The sequence below is a fragment of the Carlito syrichta genome, unplaced genomic scaffold, assembly GCF_000164805.1.
Source record: "Carlito syrichta isolate Samal-C Ts95f unplaced genomic scaffold, Tarsius_syrichta-2.0.1 Scaffold306592, whole genome shotgun sequence".
In the NCBI taxonomy this organism is placed as follows: domain Eukaryota; kingdom Metazoa; phylum Chordata; class Mammalia; order Primates; family Tarsiidae; genus Carlito; species Carlito syrichta.
The window spans coordinates 633296-652948 of NW_007250688.1; the positions used below are offsets into that span (position 1 = coordinate 633296).

The 19653-nt window shown below is 39.6% G+C and overlaps 1 protein-coding gene across 1 annotated transcript in view; it reads left to right on the forward strand.

The window, feature by feature from the left end:
• The first annotated feature begins 4279 nt into the window (after positions 1-4279).
• SNAP91 (synaptosome associated protein 91) overlaps positions 4280-19653 on the forward strand; it is a 160743-nt gene continuing 145369 nt past the window's right edge. Inside the window, exon 1 of the mRNA XM_021715053.1 lies at positions 4280-4306. Within this exon, the coding sequence (XP_021570728.1) occupies positions 4291-4306 (16 nt within the window). The 5' untranslated portion in view covers positions 4280-4290. The remainder of the gene's footprint in view (positions 4307-19653) is intronic.

Consider the following 19653-nt stretch of genomic DNA (forward strand, 5'->3'; position numbering starts at 1 on the left):
TAGTTAACAGGATCCAAATAGGTTGTAAATTCTTTCAGGGCTCAGAACACGATATCCCAGAGAATGGTGTATTGGCACACTGACTACTTGGAGCTAAACATGACTGGAATGCCGTAGATGCAAGGCCTCTCTGACCTTGTACCCTTCTGTCTCTCCTCATTCTTTCTCCCCTGAAGTGAGTCACAGACTTAGAATTCCTCTTTCCCAAGGTGGATCAGAGAAACTAGAACCCCTGTCTCCCAAAGCAAGCTATAAAACCTAGAAAGGGCCAGGCGTAGTAATTCCAGCACGTTGGGAGGCTGAGGTGGGAGGATCACTCGAGTCTAGGAGATGGAGATCAGCCTGGACAATATGGTGAGACCTCATCTCTCCAAAATTAAAAACTAGCTGGGCATGGTGGTGCACACCTACAGTCCTAGCTACTTGAGTGGCTGAGGTAGGAGGTTCATCTGAGCCCAAGAGCTTGAGGCTGTGGTGAGTCACGATTATACCACTGCACTCTAGTCTGGATGACACAATGAGACCCTGACTCAAATACAGACACACACATACATACAAACGTACGCACATTTTTTAAGAACTTGGAAAGTCTTTTCCTTCTCCCTTGAAGATCCTCATTCCAAGGGGTCCTGCCTATACCTGGGAGGAAGGAAGACTACAAGGAGAGGTCAAGGAGAAGCTGGACAGATAGACCTTGTTGAGTACCCTGTCCTCAGTCTGTTGCCGTTAGATCATACCTTTTGTCCAATCATATTCCTACAAAGTTGTCCACTCTTCACAGAACCTAAGCATCAAAATGGACAATTTTCCAGTTTTCCCTGGGTTTTGGGGTCTTCATTGCTGAAATCTCCCATGTCACATAAACCTTTTATTAAGTCAGTTTGCTATGCTTTTTTCCTTGTTAATCTGTCGTTTGTGACAGGAGTGTTGGCCGTGAGCCCTTCGATGGGTCATGACACGGATCACACCTTTTGCCCCGGCGGGTGCACAAAGGCAAGGCCAGATCTACTTACCATAACTCAAAATCCAGGAAAGAGTATTGTGTGTGACAAGAGATCAAGAAAGGCTTTTGGCTTATGCCTATTAGGGGAATCGATGGCATAAACCACTGTGCATTCCTATCATTAGAGGGGTGTCCAGGACTAATGAGAAACTCCAGTGGCCTCTAAAAGGCACGAACCAGGGGTCTCCCCTCAGATTCCGCCTGACTGAAGACAAACCATGTGTTTTGCTCTGTACCCTTTTCTGTTTTGTGAAAAGCCCAATCTCTTCACAACAATGTGGTAAATCAGACTGAATTATAACACAGCCTTTAGTGTAGAACAAATGGTGTGTCTATACTGACCTATATAAACATGGCTTACAACTAACCTCAGACACTAAAAAGGTCATCGTAAGCCAAACTCAATAACAATACTAGTTTTTCCAACAAAGTGACTTATAAATATATATTTATAAATTTTTAGCCGGGCTCGGTGGCTCAACCTGTAATCCCGCGCTTTGGGAAGCTGAGGTGAGTGGATTGCCTGAGCCCGTGGGTTCGAGACCCACCTGGGCAACTTGGCGAGACCTCATCTCTACAATAAATCAAAAAATCAGCCAGGTGTGGTGGCATGTGCCTGTAGAGTTCCAGTTCCTTGGAAGGCTGAGGTGGAAGGATCGCCGGAGCCCAGCAGGTGGAGGTTGCAGTGACTGGGAGCGTACCCCTGCACTCCAGTCTGGGCGACAGAGTGAGACTCCAACTCAAAAAAAAAAAAAAAAATTTTAATAATGTGGGAAAATACATGGGAAAATTAGAATTCCATATGATTACAAGGAAAGTCAGCAAAATAACAACTGAGTCTCTTTGGGTGGTAGGATTATTGGTAAATATTTTTCTTTTATTTGACTTCCCATGTCTCCCATTTTTTTCCCAATAAGCAGACACTATTTGTGTAATTTTAAAACCTTCATGTTTAATGTGTGATAAAATCACTTTTAATTTTTCATATTTCATTGCTAGCTAATTTCTCAAACCTCTTATGCAACTTAAGATCTATATTTTCTTTCTTTCTTTTTTTTTTTGAGTTGGAGTCTCACTCGGTCGCCCAGACTGGAGTGCAGCGGCCGCTCCCGGCCACCACAGCCTCGACCTGCTGGGCTCTGGCGATCCTTCCGCCTCAGCCTTCCTCGTAGCTGGAACTACAGGCGCGCACTACCACGCCAGGCTAATTTTTGATTTATTGTAGAGATGAGGTCTCGCCAAGTTGCCCAGGCAGGTCACGAACACGCGGGCTCAAACAATCCACTCACCTCAGCCTCCCAAAGGCATGGGATTACAGGCTGAGCCACCGAGCCCAGCTTATATTTTCTTAAGTGACTAGAATTAGAACATAACTCTGAATGAATGCATGTCAATGCTGTTCTGAAAATAGAAAGGGGGCCTGTACTAGAACTTGTCTCCTCAAATAAATGGGTATACACTTAGAAATGTCAATCTGTTTCTCTGAGTTATTTCTTTTAAAAAGAAAGGCACGCGAATGTCTTTTTTTTTTTTTTTAAGGTGTAAGGTACAATTCAGGGTTAAGTCTACAAATGCTCATTATGCAGGCACCCTTGTTGATGAGGTGTGGCCCCCCTCCCTGGCGGTTTCCCACTACTGCCAATCCCTTTCTTGTAGTATTATGATAAATGTTCCGCTTCCACTTATGAGTGAGAACATGTGGTACTCAGTACTTTGTTTCTGTGATAGATCACTCGGTCTTATAGATGCTAAGTCCATCCAAGTTGCTGCGAAGTTCATAATTTTGTCCTTCTTTATGGCCACATGATATCTCATCGTGTGTATGTACCACATTTTTAAAAATCAGTCCTCTTTCGATGGGCGGCACGGTTGGTTCCATGTTTTTGCTATTGTGAATACTGCTGCAATAAACATGTGTGTGCAGGTATCTTTTTTATAGAGTGATGTGAGTTCCTCTGGGTATCTTCCCAGCAGGGGAATCGCGGGGTTGCATGGAAAGCCAATTTTTAGATCTTTTAGGAATCGCCAAACTGTTTTCCAGAGGCTGCACTAGTTTACACCCCCACCAACAGGGTAGAAGGGATCTCTTTTCCCGCATCCTCTCCAGCATGTTTTTTGAGTTATCGCTGATGGCCATCCTGACTGGAGTTAGATGGTGTCTCGGTGTGGTTTTAATTTGCATCTCTTTGGTGGCCAGTGAGGCTGAGCGTTTTCCCACGCATCCGCCGACTGCTCACATGTCTTCTTTTGAGAAGTGTCTGTTCCTGTCTTTTGCTCACTTTGTAATGGGGCTGCAAATGTCTTATCCTTGATCTGTTTCCCTACGTTAGCCTGAATTCATCACGGATGTTAATTGATGTCACTAAGAAATTATCATTCCTTTCTTTCAAGTCTCTTATTGTTAGAAATTTTTTCCCTACATGTTTCTCTCCTCCACACTAATATTTATCTCCTATTTATAAGGAAGGTATTGTGCCCTGTGCTTCAAAGAACACATCAAGTCACTCCAAATCACAAGATAGAATAAGTCAACCGTATATTCCTGATGGGCTTCAGGAAGAGTCCATCATAAGTTATCAAAATCCTGTGAACAGACTCAGCACACTGCTGAGGACAGTGGCCAGAATCACTCTCTCTTACATAAGCATTTTGGCTCCTGTCACATGTGAAAACGACCCTGCAAACATGGTCACCACCTCCAGGAGGGTCTAGCCCTGAAGAAAAGCTAAAGGTCAACAGTGGCAAATGTCCAAGAACCAGTGAGCCAGCAGAAGCATCGACTTCCTCTTCATGTTGTTTGGCCATATTAGCATTCCTTCTTGAAGAACAGAGGCAGGGATCCTTCACGATCCTCCCAGTCACACCCATCCAGCCAGTCCTTGGCATCATCTGTCAGGTGGGGGACCAGGCACAGATTCCACTTCTCGGCCTCATTTCCAAACTAACTAGCCTAGACAGTTCTAAAAATGCTGTTACTGTTTTTATTTTGGAGAGGTTGGGGCACACACGGAAGTCGCTTTTTCCCTCGGGGCTTCTTGGTGAGACAGGGTCAGTTTGGGGTCTGTAAGCTCCCTCTGTTCAGCAATTTTTCTCATTGTCCCAGAGACTGTGGTTTTTCTCACAAGGAAATATCTAGTCCAGCTTCTAAAAACCGAAGGCTGGGCTCCAAGGGGAGGGGTCCCGGATTGTGCTGAGGGACACAGAAGTCCATGAGCTCTTGGTATCCCACATCAGGGCAATCCAAGTCCAAGCTGAGGGCCTGGGAGCCAGAAGCCATGCTGAGTGGGATGGCCAACTGGAAGAGTGGAGCAGGTGACAGGGCGGAGGAGGACAGCAGGGCGCGAAAGAGAACGGGCAGAGGGCAGACTGTGGTGGGAGTGAGTGCGGCAGGTAACCCCCGGGGCTGCGATCATTTCTCCTGCAAAGCTTCACAACTCTCCTTGTTGTGAGTCTTTCAAATAAGTGTTGGCTCCTGGATCTGTGGGCTTTCTAGGGTCCCTCAGGTGCACCAAGCAGGAAGCTGGCACTTTTCCCACCGAACACAAAAGTGGCTGCCACAGAAATGCCTCGACCCAGCAGGCTCAGCTACAAGCGGGCTCACCTCACATTAGGGGCAGGAACACTGCCCACTCTGCGAAGATTGGAAGTCCACTTCTTTCAATGTAAGGATTCTTCCTGTGTGGGAAGAGCCTCGTGTCTGTGTGTCACTCCGATACTGCCCTGTCTTGTCTCTTTTGGATCCCACTCAGTCGCTTCTTCATATTCATTTTTGCTTTTCTCTGCCCCTACCCAGTTCCTGATGATTTTTGTCTCTGTCTTTATACTTTCCTTACTGAATGAATTTCTTCCATCAGTCAGGATGTGCTTTATTCCTTCTAATTAATCGAAGGAGACAAGTCTGAATTTAGAGCACATATAACCCCAAGCCAAGAGACAAATCAGTGCACACTCAGAAGATCTCTGCCCTGCTCGCCTTGGTAACTCCATGCTTCCTGAGTCCCAGTCTCTGGGGATGGGATCCAGGAATCTCCTACTGAAGCTAAACCCTTAGGTGAGTCTTGTGAACAACGGAGTTTGGAAATCCCTGAATCGATTCTGATTCTCCCAGTGCCCAGAACGGTGTTTGATAAAAAGTAAATGCTCGGTAAATGAGTTGTGAATGAAGAACTAACCTGCTGAAGGAATGACAAAAGTGAATGGTAAAGTCCCAGCCCTAGGCAAAGCAGAATGGTAAAAGAGCAAATGTACTCAGCCTTTCAGCCTATCATGTCTCCCAAATTTTTGCCTGGCCTCCCAGTAGTCCCCTCACCTTCCGCTCTACACTTGACCTCAGTAATCTTACTAGGAGGTTCCACTGAGTTCGTATCCCACAAACCAAACACCATGTTGCCATAATTGCTCCCCTTTCTCTTTAGGTTTGGTTTGTTTGTTTGGTTAGTTGGTTGTTCTGTCTTTTTTTCCTACCAAAAGTTAGTTGCTTGTTATTCATTCAGGGTCAGGGCCTCTGTGCTGTTGGCAGCTCCCTACTATAAATAAATTAGTATATTTGGTTATTGTACAAAGGAAATGAGTTTCTTCAGAGCATTTTCTCTCTTCCTGAGCTCTGTGGACTCATCTGCATAGTGTCTTCACAAGATGACACTATCCAATGGCTTTGCCCTAAACCTAAGGTGAAATTCAGTCAATGAAAACTTCAGGTTCCCTACAGGTAAGCTAAGCAAACAAGTTTTGGAAAGTTTATTGGGTAAAATAAAATGCTTTATTTATAGCATCTGCTATAAGCATAAAAATGGCCTTTTCATCTTTTGTTGTGGCAGTGGCCTTTCAAAGAAACTACTACTATGGTTATTCTCAACATTTCTCATATAGTTAAAAATTCATATAATATTATAACTTTTCTTAGTTAATTTGTTTGCAATTGACAAAAGTTACATATATTTATTGTGTACATTATCTTTGAAATATGTATACATTGTGAAATGCCTAAATTGAACTAAATTGATATTATGCTTTATAAAAGAAAAGTTAAGATGGAAAAGAAGAGTCTTTTCCTTTTAAAAACTGATCATTCACATTTTATTAACTACAAAGTGAAATTTTGCATTTTTAGTTTGAGTCACCAAATACTTTTTAAAACATGATTTATATTTTTAAAATCATATAAACCTGTGATTTGTTCTATATGTTTATTATAGCATATTTTCCTGCAGGACAAATAAGTGTTTTGAAAGTGTAAACCCACCTAAATATATGTAAGCTAAAATTTACCCTTGACAAAAGATAACTGTGAAATAAGAATAATCGGACCTGGTTACTGAACTTAAAGACTCAAAAGGCCAAAATCAAAGATCATAAGGAAATCAGAAGGCAGCTAAAACGTTGAGACATTTGGGATCATTAAGAAACCACAGTGTAATGAACAACCAGGAGAGCCTGTGGAATTTGGTTCTAAAGTCTTCACTAGAAGAAGAGATTTTCCTTAGTCTAGAAAGGCTTAAAAGGATTGTTGCAAGAAGGCAAAGAGAATGTGCTGTACTAGATAAACAGGCAACTGTCTTTGCCTCCACAGTCCTTTATTCTTACTCCATCCTTCTGTTCATGGGGTCCTAATATTTCAAACTTTGCCATTAACTTCATTAACTTATTTCTTTATTTTTCTATAACATAAGATATGGGTTTTGGGGTTTTTTTTTTTTTTTTTTTTTTGCTTTGTTTTGTTTTGAGTTGGAATCTCACTCTGTTGCCCAGGCTGGAGTGCAGTGGCAAGCTCACGGCCACCACAGCCTGACCTGCTGGCCTCAGGCAATCCTTCTGCCTCAGCTTTCCAAGTAGCTGGAACCACAGGCGTGCACTACCATGCCCAGCTAATCTTTTGATTTATCGTAGAGATAAGGTCTCGACAAGTTGCCCAAGCTGGTCTCAAACCCCTGGGCTCAGGCAATCCTCTCGCCTCAGTTTCCCAAAGTGCTGGCATTACAGGTGTGACCCACCACTCCTGGCAGAATATTAGCATTTAATTTAGCTTCTAATTCAAGTACATATAAGTCAATAATTTATTTTACTCAGAACAAGTCCATATGGAGATTTGGTCCCTCTGAGCATGGCTTGAGGGGCTTTGGGCTTTGCATTCTTGACAGTGTTTGCTGACATTGGTAAATTTTCTCCTGTTTTTGCTTGTTTGTTTAAAAGTACAAACTCAATAAGACTTAAATGTAGTGAAGATGCTTTGAACAGAATTGTCTACCCTGAAATTTTTATTTTGTTCAGGCTTCCATCGCAATAAATCCTAAGAGAAAGACAATATCCAATGATTAAAAAAATTAGGAAAAGGGACTTGTAATTTATATATGGGGCACAGATATATCAGAGATAAACATTTCAAGACTGAATACGTTCAATACAAAGAAAAGATACAAGTCTTTTATTTTGTTAAGAAAGAAGGAAAAATGAAAACAAGTTAGAAATCAGAAATGCATACCTGGCGATTTCTATAACAAGTATGGTATATGGTCTCGTTTACTCACTAGGTCAGTTATGAGTAAAAAAAGACTTGTCCTGCATGGTGGCCCTAAGGTCTTTGTGGACCAGTGTTCTGCTGCCACAGAGCTGACAAGGGCTTACTGAGGGATGTTGTAAAAAGCACAATAGAAAATTAAGTGCAAGAAGTTATGAGATAGGGCAGAGAGGCAGTCAACTGGCTTATGATGGGACAGAGGCAACGACTGAGGATCTCAAATGTTCTGCTTAAATACATCCCACTGGGGATTTGGACTTAACTTCAAAGTTGGAGAATTCTTTGGAGATTTTTGAAAAAAATAAGAATGTGATCAGAGCGCTCTTTTAGAAAATCTCCTTGGGCAACAATGCAGTAGATGTATTAGAGAGGAGTGAAAGCGAACACAGGGACGTGAGTTAAGAGCTATCCAGGAGAGAAGTGGTGGGAACCCGAGAGAGGACAGAGACAGGCCAGAATGTGAAATGTGAAGAAGGAAAAGTATTCAAGAGGCATTGCCTGTGGAGAACAAGGACAGGAGGGAGTCCAGAATACAGTCAGCTGCTCTGCTTTGGACAACTGGTTTCCTTTGGTTTAGTGGTCTTATGGGTATATCACTTTTGGGCGGGAGACGCTTTTTATTTCAATACTGGCCACTTGAAAATGCCTTTGTAAACTGAGCCTCAAAACCTCCTATTTCTGAGTTAGATTATTGTACAATAACAAATCACCCAAAGTTTCAGTGACCTAAATAAAGCAAAGGTTAATTCCTCATTGATGCTGTACATCCTCCACAGGTAGCTGAGATCTCCCTGTTGACTCCACTCAGGGACCCAGTACCAGACTAGCTACCATCGGAAGTGCTGCGAGATACAGCAGCAAAGAAAAAGAGAAAAGTGCTAATTGTGTAGTGACTCTTAAAGCTTCTTCCCAAAAGTGAGGTATCCTATATCTACTCAAAGTTCATAAGCCAAGGTCACATGACCACATCCAACTGCAAGAGCGTAGAGATGTGCTGTCTACCACATGCCTGGAAGAGGGGCAACCAGAATGTTTGGAGAAGAGCCCTAATAGCTGCACTTTCTAGTCTAGTCTATCATTGTCACCTAAGGAGATTCATTGTCAGCTATGTATGGATTCATGAGAATACACCCTATAAGAGTTGCCTATAGACCTTAAAGGTCTTTCAGTCTTGGACGTTTAACTTGTTAAAATGTCAAAGTTAGTCAGAGAAATAATATTTTCATTTTAATCTTCCCATTCTAACCTTGGGGTACATTCTCTCTTCTCAGCCCAGCAACACAAATCTCACCCCAATTGAAGCATGGCTTATTCATTCAATAAATACTGAGCATCTACAGCATGCTAGGCATTGGAAATGTAGTAATGAACAAGGCAGGCATCCAACAACATCCCTACCAGCAAGGAGCTTAAGGTCTATCAGAAAAGGAGAAATTAAAATAAATAATGACACACACATTGACGTATGGTTGCAATGAGGACTGGGAAGGCAACAGGGATGTAAGAACAGTGCAAGAGAGAGTAGTCTGCTGACTGGGAAGCTGGTCAGGTACAAGTCAGGGGAATGAGTATCGGCAGGGAGACATGTTTGGGGGAGGGCCAAAAGCTGGGAATGCCATTGGTGCTCATGAGGGAATGGAAATGAATCCAGTGTGGCCGAAGCCATAAGTGATCCAGAGAAAAAGGTGGGAGGCTGCAGACTGAGGCAGGGATGAGATCACAGAAGTTGTCATGGAATAAATGAAGGCGATTGCACAGTATGCTAAAAGCTGTATGAAGTCATTGAAGAGTCTCAGGCAAGGGAATGATATCATTCATACAGACCAATGAGGGCAGTTCAAAAGGAAACTCACGAGAGCAATCCTCAGTGTGCTGCACACAAGCGTGGCTCATTCCATCGCTTTCTTCTTTCCTCAAATGTCCCTCCTTCATGAGCCCCCCTCAGCTATTCTTGTCTAAGGGGATATCACCGCTCCTCCCACACATCCTCCACATTCTCCTTTTCCTCTTTTACCGTAGCATTTGTCACTTTCTAACATTTTAGACAATTTACTTATTTATTGGTTTATGGTCTAACTTCTCTTGCTAGAATGTAAGCACCACAAGGACAAGGATTTCTCTTTTCCAAGAAAATGTCTGTCACGTGGATGTTTAACAAATACGGGGGGGGTAAAAAAATGTATACACATTTTAAGTATGATGTTCGCTCAAAAAATGGTGCTAATCAAATGAATGCTAGTGTCATCATGCAGCAGGGAGGACAAAGAAAATGGTGAAAGCATGGTTGAGTGAACTATGGTCATACTACACATTGCCAGCATAATTTAATTTAACTTTGAAAAGTAATACATAGATAACATCTCTTAAAATGCATATACATTTTTGGTACCCCCACTATTTGTTGAATTAATGACACACCACATTATGGTTTAAAGCTGTGTTGGAAGATGGTTTTTATCCATCAGCATTTATTATTTAATATACTTAGTTTAAAATAACTGTTTTCTAACTGTGGTCCCTAGGAAAAGCATATACAAGTGATTTAATTCTTAAATATGAAAATTGCTCTTGCAGCATAAACTCATCACATGCTTATTAAAGCTTACAGAACAATGTTTTTAGTAGATAAAATATCAGAGCACTGAGCAAATTTTAGGAAGAAAGATCACGAAACTTGGTCAGGAATTATAGTCACAGTGACAGCTTAGCTATTTTACAAAGCAGCTACATATACCTAGTACTGCTCTGCTAACAAAAGTATAATTTTTACAACCCAGCAGTGGACTAACTCTATAAACCTACTTTTGAACAATTATTGTAGCCTTAACAACACTTGAAAGTGTTTTAAAGACTAATATGCAGCTGGCAAATTACAGCTTATGAAAATGTTAGAATTCCTTGGAGTAAAGCCATTTGATTAGTAAAAGGTGTTAGGCAGTCTCCTTTTAATTTCTCTGGGTATCTGACTTCATGTATTCAGAGGTTCTTGATTTATTTCAGAAATTAAGTTTTCCAAAAAATTAAATTTCATTGCTAATTTTGTTATTCCCCATGATTTCATATTCATTCATTTATTAAATTCATGTATTAGACATCTACTGAGTTTTAGGTACTGTGCTTGATATTGGCTCGTTTATTCAATAGTTCACTCATCAAATATCTTTACTGAGGAGAGGCACAGACTTTAAGAGGTAAAATGGGCGTGTTGCACTGCCAGAAAATTAATCCATCCATTTAAAAAACTGAGGTGACTTGAGTAATTAAATGAAGACATTTGATTTTTATAAAACAAAAACACATCCAATTAGCACCAATTTCAAAAGTTATTTTTGCTGTAAGTAATGCTGACAGCAAGATGAGATTATGATCAAAAACCTTTGTATTAAACATATAGATATATTAAATGAAAATAAACACCCAAGAGTAATTATATTATTCCAATTATATGTTTAACACTATAAGGAAATATGTTTGCATATTATTAATAGTCTATGTTCTAAACCACTTGAAGACAGCTTATACGTGAAACTATAGTGCAAGACAATAAGACTAACATGGCAGAGTTCTTGCTACCTTGATTTCTTGCCTCTGCACCCTTTCTTAGAAATAGGACTACTTTATTCATGCAGAGTCAGTACTATTTCAAGTCAGAACCAAGCCTGAAACAAACCAGGTAGTATTTAAGAATGACATTGAACCTTCTAGATTTGCTCTTCCCAGTACTCCTACCTAGTTGGAGCCCTGCCCCTGCCACTAGCCTGTTGCTGCAGCTCTGCTTTCTCACGACAGATTTGCCTGGGTAACCACACGCTGCCTGCTTGGTCCTCTGCTTGCTATGGCTAGTGAACACCAAATGTTTTCTGGCATGCCGAATGCCACCTTTGTATGTGCAATTTGGGCTTAGGCACCTGCAACTCAGACCCTGGTGGAAGGGTGAGGTCTGCATTCCTTTTTTTCCCTTCTTTTTGTAGCCGAACCCACACAAATGAAACATCAGAGTACATGCTTTCAGCAACAGAATCTACTATACATACACTTGCCCATAGTTATAAAAATTAGACATAGATTGTGTTAGAATATTCTTCTACATGTGTAAGAAAATTCATTAGCCCAAGATGTCCTCCAGCATTATGAAGTTAGCTCAAGTTTTTCAGTTTCTCACATGATTCTGCTAGTTGTTGTTCTTCTGGAAGTTTCTATGTAGGGAGAATTTGCTAACCATGGAATGAGCACATCTCTACTGACCTGATTTTGGAGAAGCCTCTGCTAAGTAGCCCTCCTCACAATCAAGATCTTTCATCTACTCTGTAGGCCTAGAGACCATTGTGCGTTGATTGATGGTAGGTACTTGGTTTCCTGAAACAAGGAGACCAAAATGAAGCTGGCAAAGTTTAGAGTACACGAGATTTCAAGCTCCAGAGGTATGTGTCCAACTTTCCAGTTGACAGTGACACAGCTATCATAAGTGTCACATCCAGCTCTCGAGACGGTCACAATGGAGAACAAAGTGATAACAGAGACTGTCTGGCAATGAGTGCCTTGACTGTGGCCAGTTCCCTGTCATTAAAAGAATTCCTTGAACACACAGGTGAATGGAGTGAAGCAGATGAGGATAAACATAAGGAAACAACTCCAGGACAACCAGCTGAAGCTCAGAGAACTACAACTAGAAAAAACACAAGCGGCATCTTAGGGACTTACTGATACCTAGTAGGTGGCCAGACTGTTGGAGGATTATAGCCCCTGAAGATGATGTACTTGAGCACACATAATTATTATTAAGGGCTTATAAGTAAGAGATTGTGTATCTGAGGCAGGTCTCAAACAGAGGCGGCCACAAAAGCCCTTACTATAGTTGGAAAGCAATCAACAATATTTACATACACAGTTCAGAATGGGCTATGGCTTCCTAATGGACACCATGCGATAATGACAATCAGTAACATCTCCAAGTGCAGCCAGCAATAAATCTTGCTGAATAACGTCCCTCAGTGGGCAGCAACAGACTAAGGGCAAAACCCCCCAACAAAACGTCAAATATACAAACATGAGTATTTGTTATCTCAGACACATCCACATCTTCAAAATGTTGTGGTCTATAAATAAGAAATACTTTGATGTCCTGAGGTAACATTGTTGCATAAACACTAAGTTTATCAACTTACTTATTTGACCCATACTTTTTGCTTTTGCTCATGAAATGGAAATTTTAGAATTTTTTTGTATTGCCAGTGTCTGCTTTTTGTTGTTGTTGCTGTTGTTTTTTATTAGCAAAACCCTGAGCGAACTTGACAGAGGCTGTAGAATGAAGTCAGTAGCAATGGAAGCAAATTGTCTCTCCGCATCTACCAGATTTAAGAGATGCACCATTAACACTGACACGGGTGTCATTAAACCAAATGCACATCTTTGATAAGGCCCATCTAAAAGCATCTGATGCAGAGACTTAGCAAGAATCCAAGCCCATGAGGAATGACGCCAGAGAACTTCTTGAGTTTTGTATTTATGAACACATTTAAAATAATCTACAATGACAACAGAATTAACCCAGTTTTAAGTTGAATAAGACAAAATTTTAAGGTGAAGACATTCGTTAATCAAGTCAAGAACAGCCATAGATTTGGGAAAATACAACGATAAACTCACTCTTTAGTTTCTCCGTGGGAAGTCACTGGCACACTAGCATTATTCTAATTTATTTTCCTACTTAAAAGTGAAAAGTGATCTTCAGCTGAAAACTTGGTTCTCCAAATTAGAATTTTAAAAGAAAGTATGTTACAAATTTTGTTTTATGATACTTTTATTTGGGAGTTGATTTGGGATCTTTCTGACATGTGTCCAGCATAACTTAAGTACAGTGTTTGCATAAACTGTAAATGTAGAGTCTGCTAATTTTCTGAACCTCCCACAACAATGCTCTATACTATGTATGACTCCTGACTGTCTGAAGCATAAGTCCTTGGACAAAGAAAAGCGCTCGAGGCAAGCGGAAAATAATTTAATATTCTTAACTGCATTATGCTCTAGAAAGAGTAAAGCTTTCCTTGTTCCAGTCAAAGTCAGTTTAAACAACAACACAGAAGTTCATTCTCATCTGGTTACACTGAATATGAAATAATTTAAACTTTCCATTTCTCTTTAATATTTGTATTACTAGAGAAACAGAAATGGTTGACTGATAAGATATATACATATTTATATATATACTTATTTTTTATGAGAACTTTTTGAACTGACCAGTAACATACGTTCTAGTTACACAGTTTGAAGGAGTATGAGAAATACCAGACCTCCTCACAGTCCGCTGCTGTGCTCCTGGAGCCGTACAAAGACAAATGCAGGTGGCTTCTAAAATACCCACGCGATGAATTACCAGTTAACCTCAGCCTCATTCCTCCTGAGCAGCTCCAAATGTAAACAGAGCTGTAGACAAACACAACAGCAACAGAAAGAAGAGGAGAAAATGAAAGAATGAGAGGAAAGCCTAGAGAGCCACACTTGAAGGTGAGACATGCGCTTCAGCTCTCCTGTGCCCTTGAGTTAGGAGTTTCCTTGGGAAACTTCCTTCTCCAGACATTCTGATTAATGCTCTTCTTTCTCAACGGAACATCTGCTTACTCCAATAATTCGTTTTTCTATTTGAAAAGAGGAAATAGCAAATTGTTGTTCAGAAGAGCCTTGCTGTACAATGACTACTTGCATATGTATATATGCTTTCTACTCTCGTTTCCTGAGGATAATAAGAGCTCATTCCTCCTCATGATAATAATGAATTATCTGATTTCACCTCTCGGAAGTCATTTGAATTATCAGTTCATTTTTTCACTTTAAAAATGACACTAGTATAAAGTAATATATCAATTAGAGAAGTTTTCTAATTTACTGTATTCTGTGTAGAGTTAGAAAACTGAATAATAGTTCCAAGTAATAAAATAAAATAATGAAAATATAACCGTATGTTAATAATAGTGAAATCAATTATTCTAGCAACAATTATTCACAGGGTACTATCAATCACTTTATTAGGCTTTTATTATGTGCTAAATACTGTGCTATTGGTTTTATATGCATTATCTCATTTAATGGTATAATAATAGCAGTCTTTTGAGGTGGATATTATGGTCATGTCCATTTTACAAATGAGAAAACTCAGCCTTAAAGGACACAGAGTTTTCCCAAAGTCACACAGCTAGTAAGGGCCAATGGCCAGTACTAGGGAATCAAACCAGGGCTTGTCCAATTCCATAACTGAAGATACTAGCCACCACACAATCCAGTCCACACATTTTAAAAAGAATGACTCTTTGACTAAAAAATTAATATGAAATGAGTCTACCATCACACTAGCACATCTTTGTCAGGAGCAATGAGTGCAATGGAAAGAACACTGGGCTGGAAGTTCAGCAACTGGAGTTGAGATCGGTTACATCATCATCTCACTATGTGATAGGCAGAAGTTGCTTAAACTATCTAGCCTCAAATTTCCTCCTATTTAAAAATAAGGAACTAAAATAGAGGACTTGGGAAAGATTTGCAGAGCATGTGCAGCTTGACCAGGGGTCTTGTAGGAATTGACTTGCTGTGTAAAAGAGAAGAACATCCCAACGGGAGGAAATAACCCAGTGTACTATTTTAATTTATGTTCAAGTAAATTTTTTTGTCAGTACCCAATTATTTGGGGGTAGCTCTCAATGAATCCTATGTGAATCACTTAAATTCATATCTCTGAGACGTTTCTCTCTGCAGGCAGTTTCTTCACAAGGGTTTATTTTTGTTTGTGATTATGGGAGTTGGTTCCCCTCTTCCCCAAATCTTTCAATAAATCTCCTTCCCTTGAACCTGAGCTGTCTCGGTAACTTGCTTCTGATCAATAGAGTACAACAGATTGATGCTTAGGTATTAAGAAACCTTACAGTTTCCACCTATGTTTCCCAACATATCCCACTTTGGAAGCCAGCCACGACGTAAGAAACGCAATTACCCTGAACCGCTCTGCCACAAGTAGCCTAACCCCATAGAGATGCCCTGTGTAGGTGCCTGGTCAGAGCCCCAGTCAGGCTCTCAGTCAACAGCCAACTTCAGCTGCCAGACATGGAAGTGTCTGGGCAGCCAGTGGAGAATTCCAGTGACTGTAGCCCCAGCTGTCACCTGATTACAACTACACGAAAGACTTTAAAGGAGGACTACTCAGTGACTGAGAAAGAATAAAAACTTGTTGCTGTAAGCCACAAAAGTTTGTTCTATGACAATGGAAAACTAGACAGTCACAAGAGATTTAGAACAGGGAAGCAAAATTAAAACATACTTAAATTGTTTTATGCTATCATGCATGTAAAACGTACATTTCTTTTAACATGCCAATTACCACTTCTAACCTGATTTTTAGGCAGAACAAAACTTAACAAATATATTTAGCCTGGCTTGGGATACACTTGGAATATATTTCATTAACTTTCATTCTTAAGTAACTTAAATTGTTTCATGGATGAAATGTTATACTTCCCTAGATTATTTAGTTGTTTGAATCTTAATCTTACCGATGTTTTGTGCAACCTGCAATTTTTCTTGCTACACTAGAACGCTTATCAGTTTTATGGTCTCTCTCATTTGTCATCTTATAAAAGAGAAGCATATCTTTTTGTCTCTGTGCAAGTGCGTTAAGGACATCAAAATTTGCTTTTTGTTGTCAATTGCTTTTGAGTTTGGGTAGAGATGTTCCACTCTGTGTGGGAGTGGATATGTATCAATCTAGTTATTTTTGTACCTCATATGTTGTTTTTTCTACTTTGATAGAAAACCATCCCTGGGATGAAATTCACTCTGTAGTTTTATCTTAAGAATGTTATTACAGTTGTTGGAGAAAGGTATAGATTTTCCAACTTAACTGAGGTTGTTGTCTGAGACAATCAGATTGCCTTTAGTCTTGTTTTTCTATTTGTTGTATATTTTTTGTATCTAATAAATAAACTGAAACCAAGAGCTTGAAGCTATTTGCCCTCATGTGTTGATGCATATTGTTGGTGTACATATAATTATAGTTGATTTGCTTTTTCTGTATTAGATCTGATACTCAGAAGAAAATATCTGTTAAACTAGAAACAGATGAAATCTATAAAGTGACATACATGTACATTGAATCTGAGAAAAACGTTCAATATATATTTTTAAAAAGAATTTTTGGGTGTCATAGTTACCCTCTTTTCTGGCCACTGAGAGAGGTGGAAAGATCTTTCAATCTGTAAAATAGTGAATGTCAATTTTTATTCTTGCTTAAGATTTAATGAATAGTATTTATTATGTGCCCAGGCCTTCAAAAAGAACATGTTAATAAGAAATAATTTTCTATCTCAATATATTTATCTCTACAAGTCAATTTTCTTTCTTTCAACTTAATATATAATATTCACGGTTGTAATTTCAGATTTTCCTGGATATAAGAAGCCAGCATTTCTTAATTTTTGCCACTGGAAATATTCTACTATTTTCAAAACTCAGTGAGACCTTCCAAAAACAATCCACATATCAAATATTGTTTCCATCCTTAACATTATTTATTAATTTGTATAGAGTACTTCTGTAGGTGAGGGATTTTTAAAACATTGTTCTGCCAACACACATGACAGGATGTTCATGTGTGGGATACTCTTCCATGCATAACACCAGAGACATGAGTAGCATACCGAGACTAAGTTTTGGCTTCACATTCTTGCCAGTGCATTTTATGTAATTTCACACCAGTATAGGGTTGACTTTGAATTCACTCCAATCTATGTTGAAAAGTAAATCATTCACAGATTGTATTATTTTGACCATTATTAGAAACATGTTACTTGCTCAAAATCTCTTAACTAATAGCAACATAGGTGACATGATATCACTACTGGACTGCTGGAGAAACATTAGTCTATACTGTTTCCTCATTTTGTGTAAATTGTCTAATTTATTGGCATAATGTTGTTTATAACATTGTCTTGTCCTGTAATATCCACAGAATCTATCTCCCCTTCCATTTCTAATACTTGAAATGTGTCTCATCTCTCTTTTTTTTTCCCCTACTAGGGGGTTTATCGATTTTATGATCTTGTCAAAGAAATGACTTTTAGTTTCATTGATCTTTACCTATTATTTGCCATTTTCTCTTTCATTGGTTTTTCTCTCTTATCTTTATTATTTCCTTCTTTTTGCTTATGTTGAATTTAATTTATTGTTTTTCTAGTTCCTTAAGGTTGAAACTTAAATGGCTAATTTTAGGTCTGTCTTCATTCCTAATATTTTAATACTGTAATGTTAATATCTTAATGCTATAAATTTCCTTCTAATCATTGCTTTATCCGCATCTCTCAAATTTTGATATATTGTATTTTTATCACTTAGTTCATATCAATTGCTAATTTTCCTTATGAGAAAATTAGACCCATGAGTTATGTAGTATGTGTTGTATAATTACCAAATGCTTAGAGATTTCCAGATAGTTATCTGTTATTGGTTTTTAGTTAAATTCCACTATGATAAGAAAACATAATTTGTGTAATTGTAACCCTTTAAAAATTATTGAGACTAGCTTTTTGGCACAGAATATGGTCTATCCTGGTGGGTAATTCATATACACTTGAAAAAAAATTCCACTCTTGCTGGATATTTTATAAATGTCAATTAGGTCAGATTGCTTGAAAAGGCTAGTTCACGTCATCTATGCCCTTACAGGCTTTCTGCCTACTTGCCCTATATATTACAAAGAGAAAAGTGTTAAAATCTTCAAGTATAATTGTGGATTGCCTATTTCTCCTTTTAATGCTGTTAGGTTTTGCTTCATCCTATTTTGAAGCTCTGTGTATATAAATATGTAGGATTGTTACACACTCTTGATGAGTTTTTGTCATTATGAAATATACCTCTTTATCCCTATTAATATTCCTTACTGTAAAGTCTACTTTAAAGTCTAAAGTCTGCTGTTAATACTGCCACTCCAACTCTTTTTATCAGCTACATTGAGGTGTAATTTACATACAATAAAACTTACCAATTTTAAATGTACACATCAATGAATTTTGAGAAATAAATGTAGCTGTATGATCACCATCGCAATTATGACATAAAACACTGCCCCTTCGCAGTCAATCCCCTGCTGCCACTCTCGGCACCTGGTACGTTTTCTGTCTCCATAGTTTTGACTTTTCCAGAATGTCATACAAATGGAATCAAAACAATAAGTAGCATTTAGCGTTGGGCTTCTTGCTTTTAGTCAAATGCATTAGAGACTCATCCATGGTATTAGTCTGTTTCTTGTTACTGCTAAGTAGTACCTCATTGTGTGGATATACCACATTTTGTTTATCCATTGACTAGCAGAATAACATCTGGGTTTCCTCAAGATTGGGGTCATTCTATAAAACTGTCACAAAATTGAGTACAAGCTTTTTAGTGGAAATGCATTTTTATTTCCCTTGGGAAAATACCTAAGTGTAGTGTTGCTGGGAAACATGGCAGGACTAGTGTTTGAAACCTAACAATCGTGGTCTTGAACTTCCTTTATTCATCAAGCTTCTAATTAGTGCTAGAATCAGTCCCAACAGTCGTGAAATTGTGACTGCATACTGAACACGATACCAAAAAGAATATATAACAAATCCTTGATATCTGTAAATAGACATATGGCCTCAAGGGTGAACAGAAGCCACCGGCCGCCAGGAAAAAAAGGCCAGGAAAATTCACTAACGAAGTCTGATCTTGATTCTACTGCGAACAAAGAAAAAGAAATGTAGGCGAACATAAACAGCCTTTGGAAACGTCAACACGTGAAGCTATAGCCGAGCCCACACCCCCGTTTAGAAATTCGGGCGTACAATTCAAGTACACACCTGACGTTCAAACCCGACATGTAACGGGCAGAAATTACGCTCTGAGGGCACGAAGGGCTCTCCTTGCACTCCACGCGAAGACCGTCGAGGGTGCCGTGGGACGCGGCTGACGGCTTCGTTAATTACGCGTGGCTGCCGCGGACGCAGCGGCGTGTCCGTCGAGACCGGGGCGGCTAGACTCCCCGCCCAGCCGGCCTCCCAGGCGCGACCAGACGGCAGAGGGGCCCGAGGAGCCCGGGACGCACAGGTCACGGTCGCGCGCGCCGCCGAAGCGGACG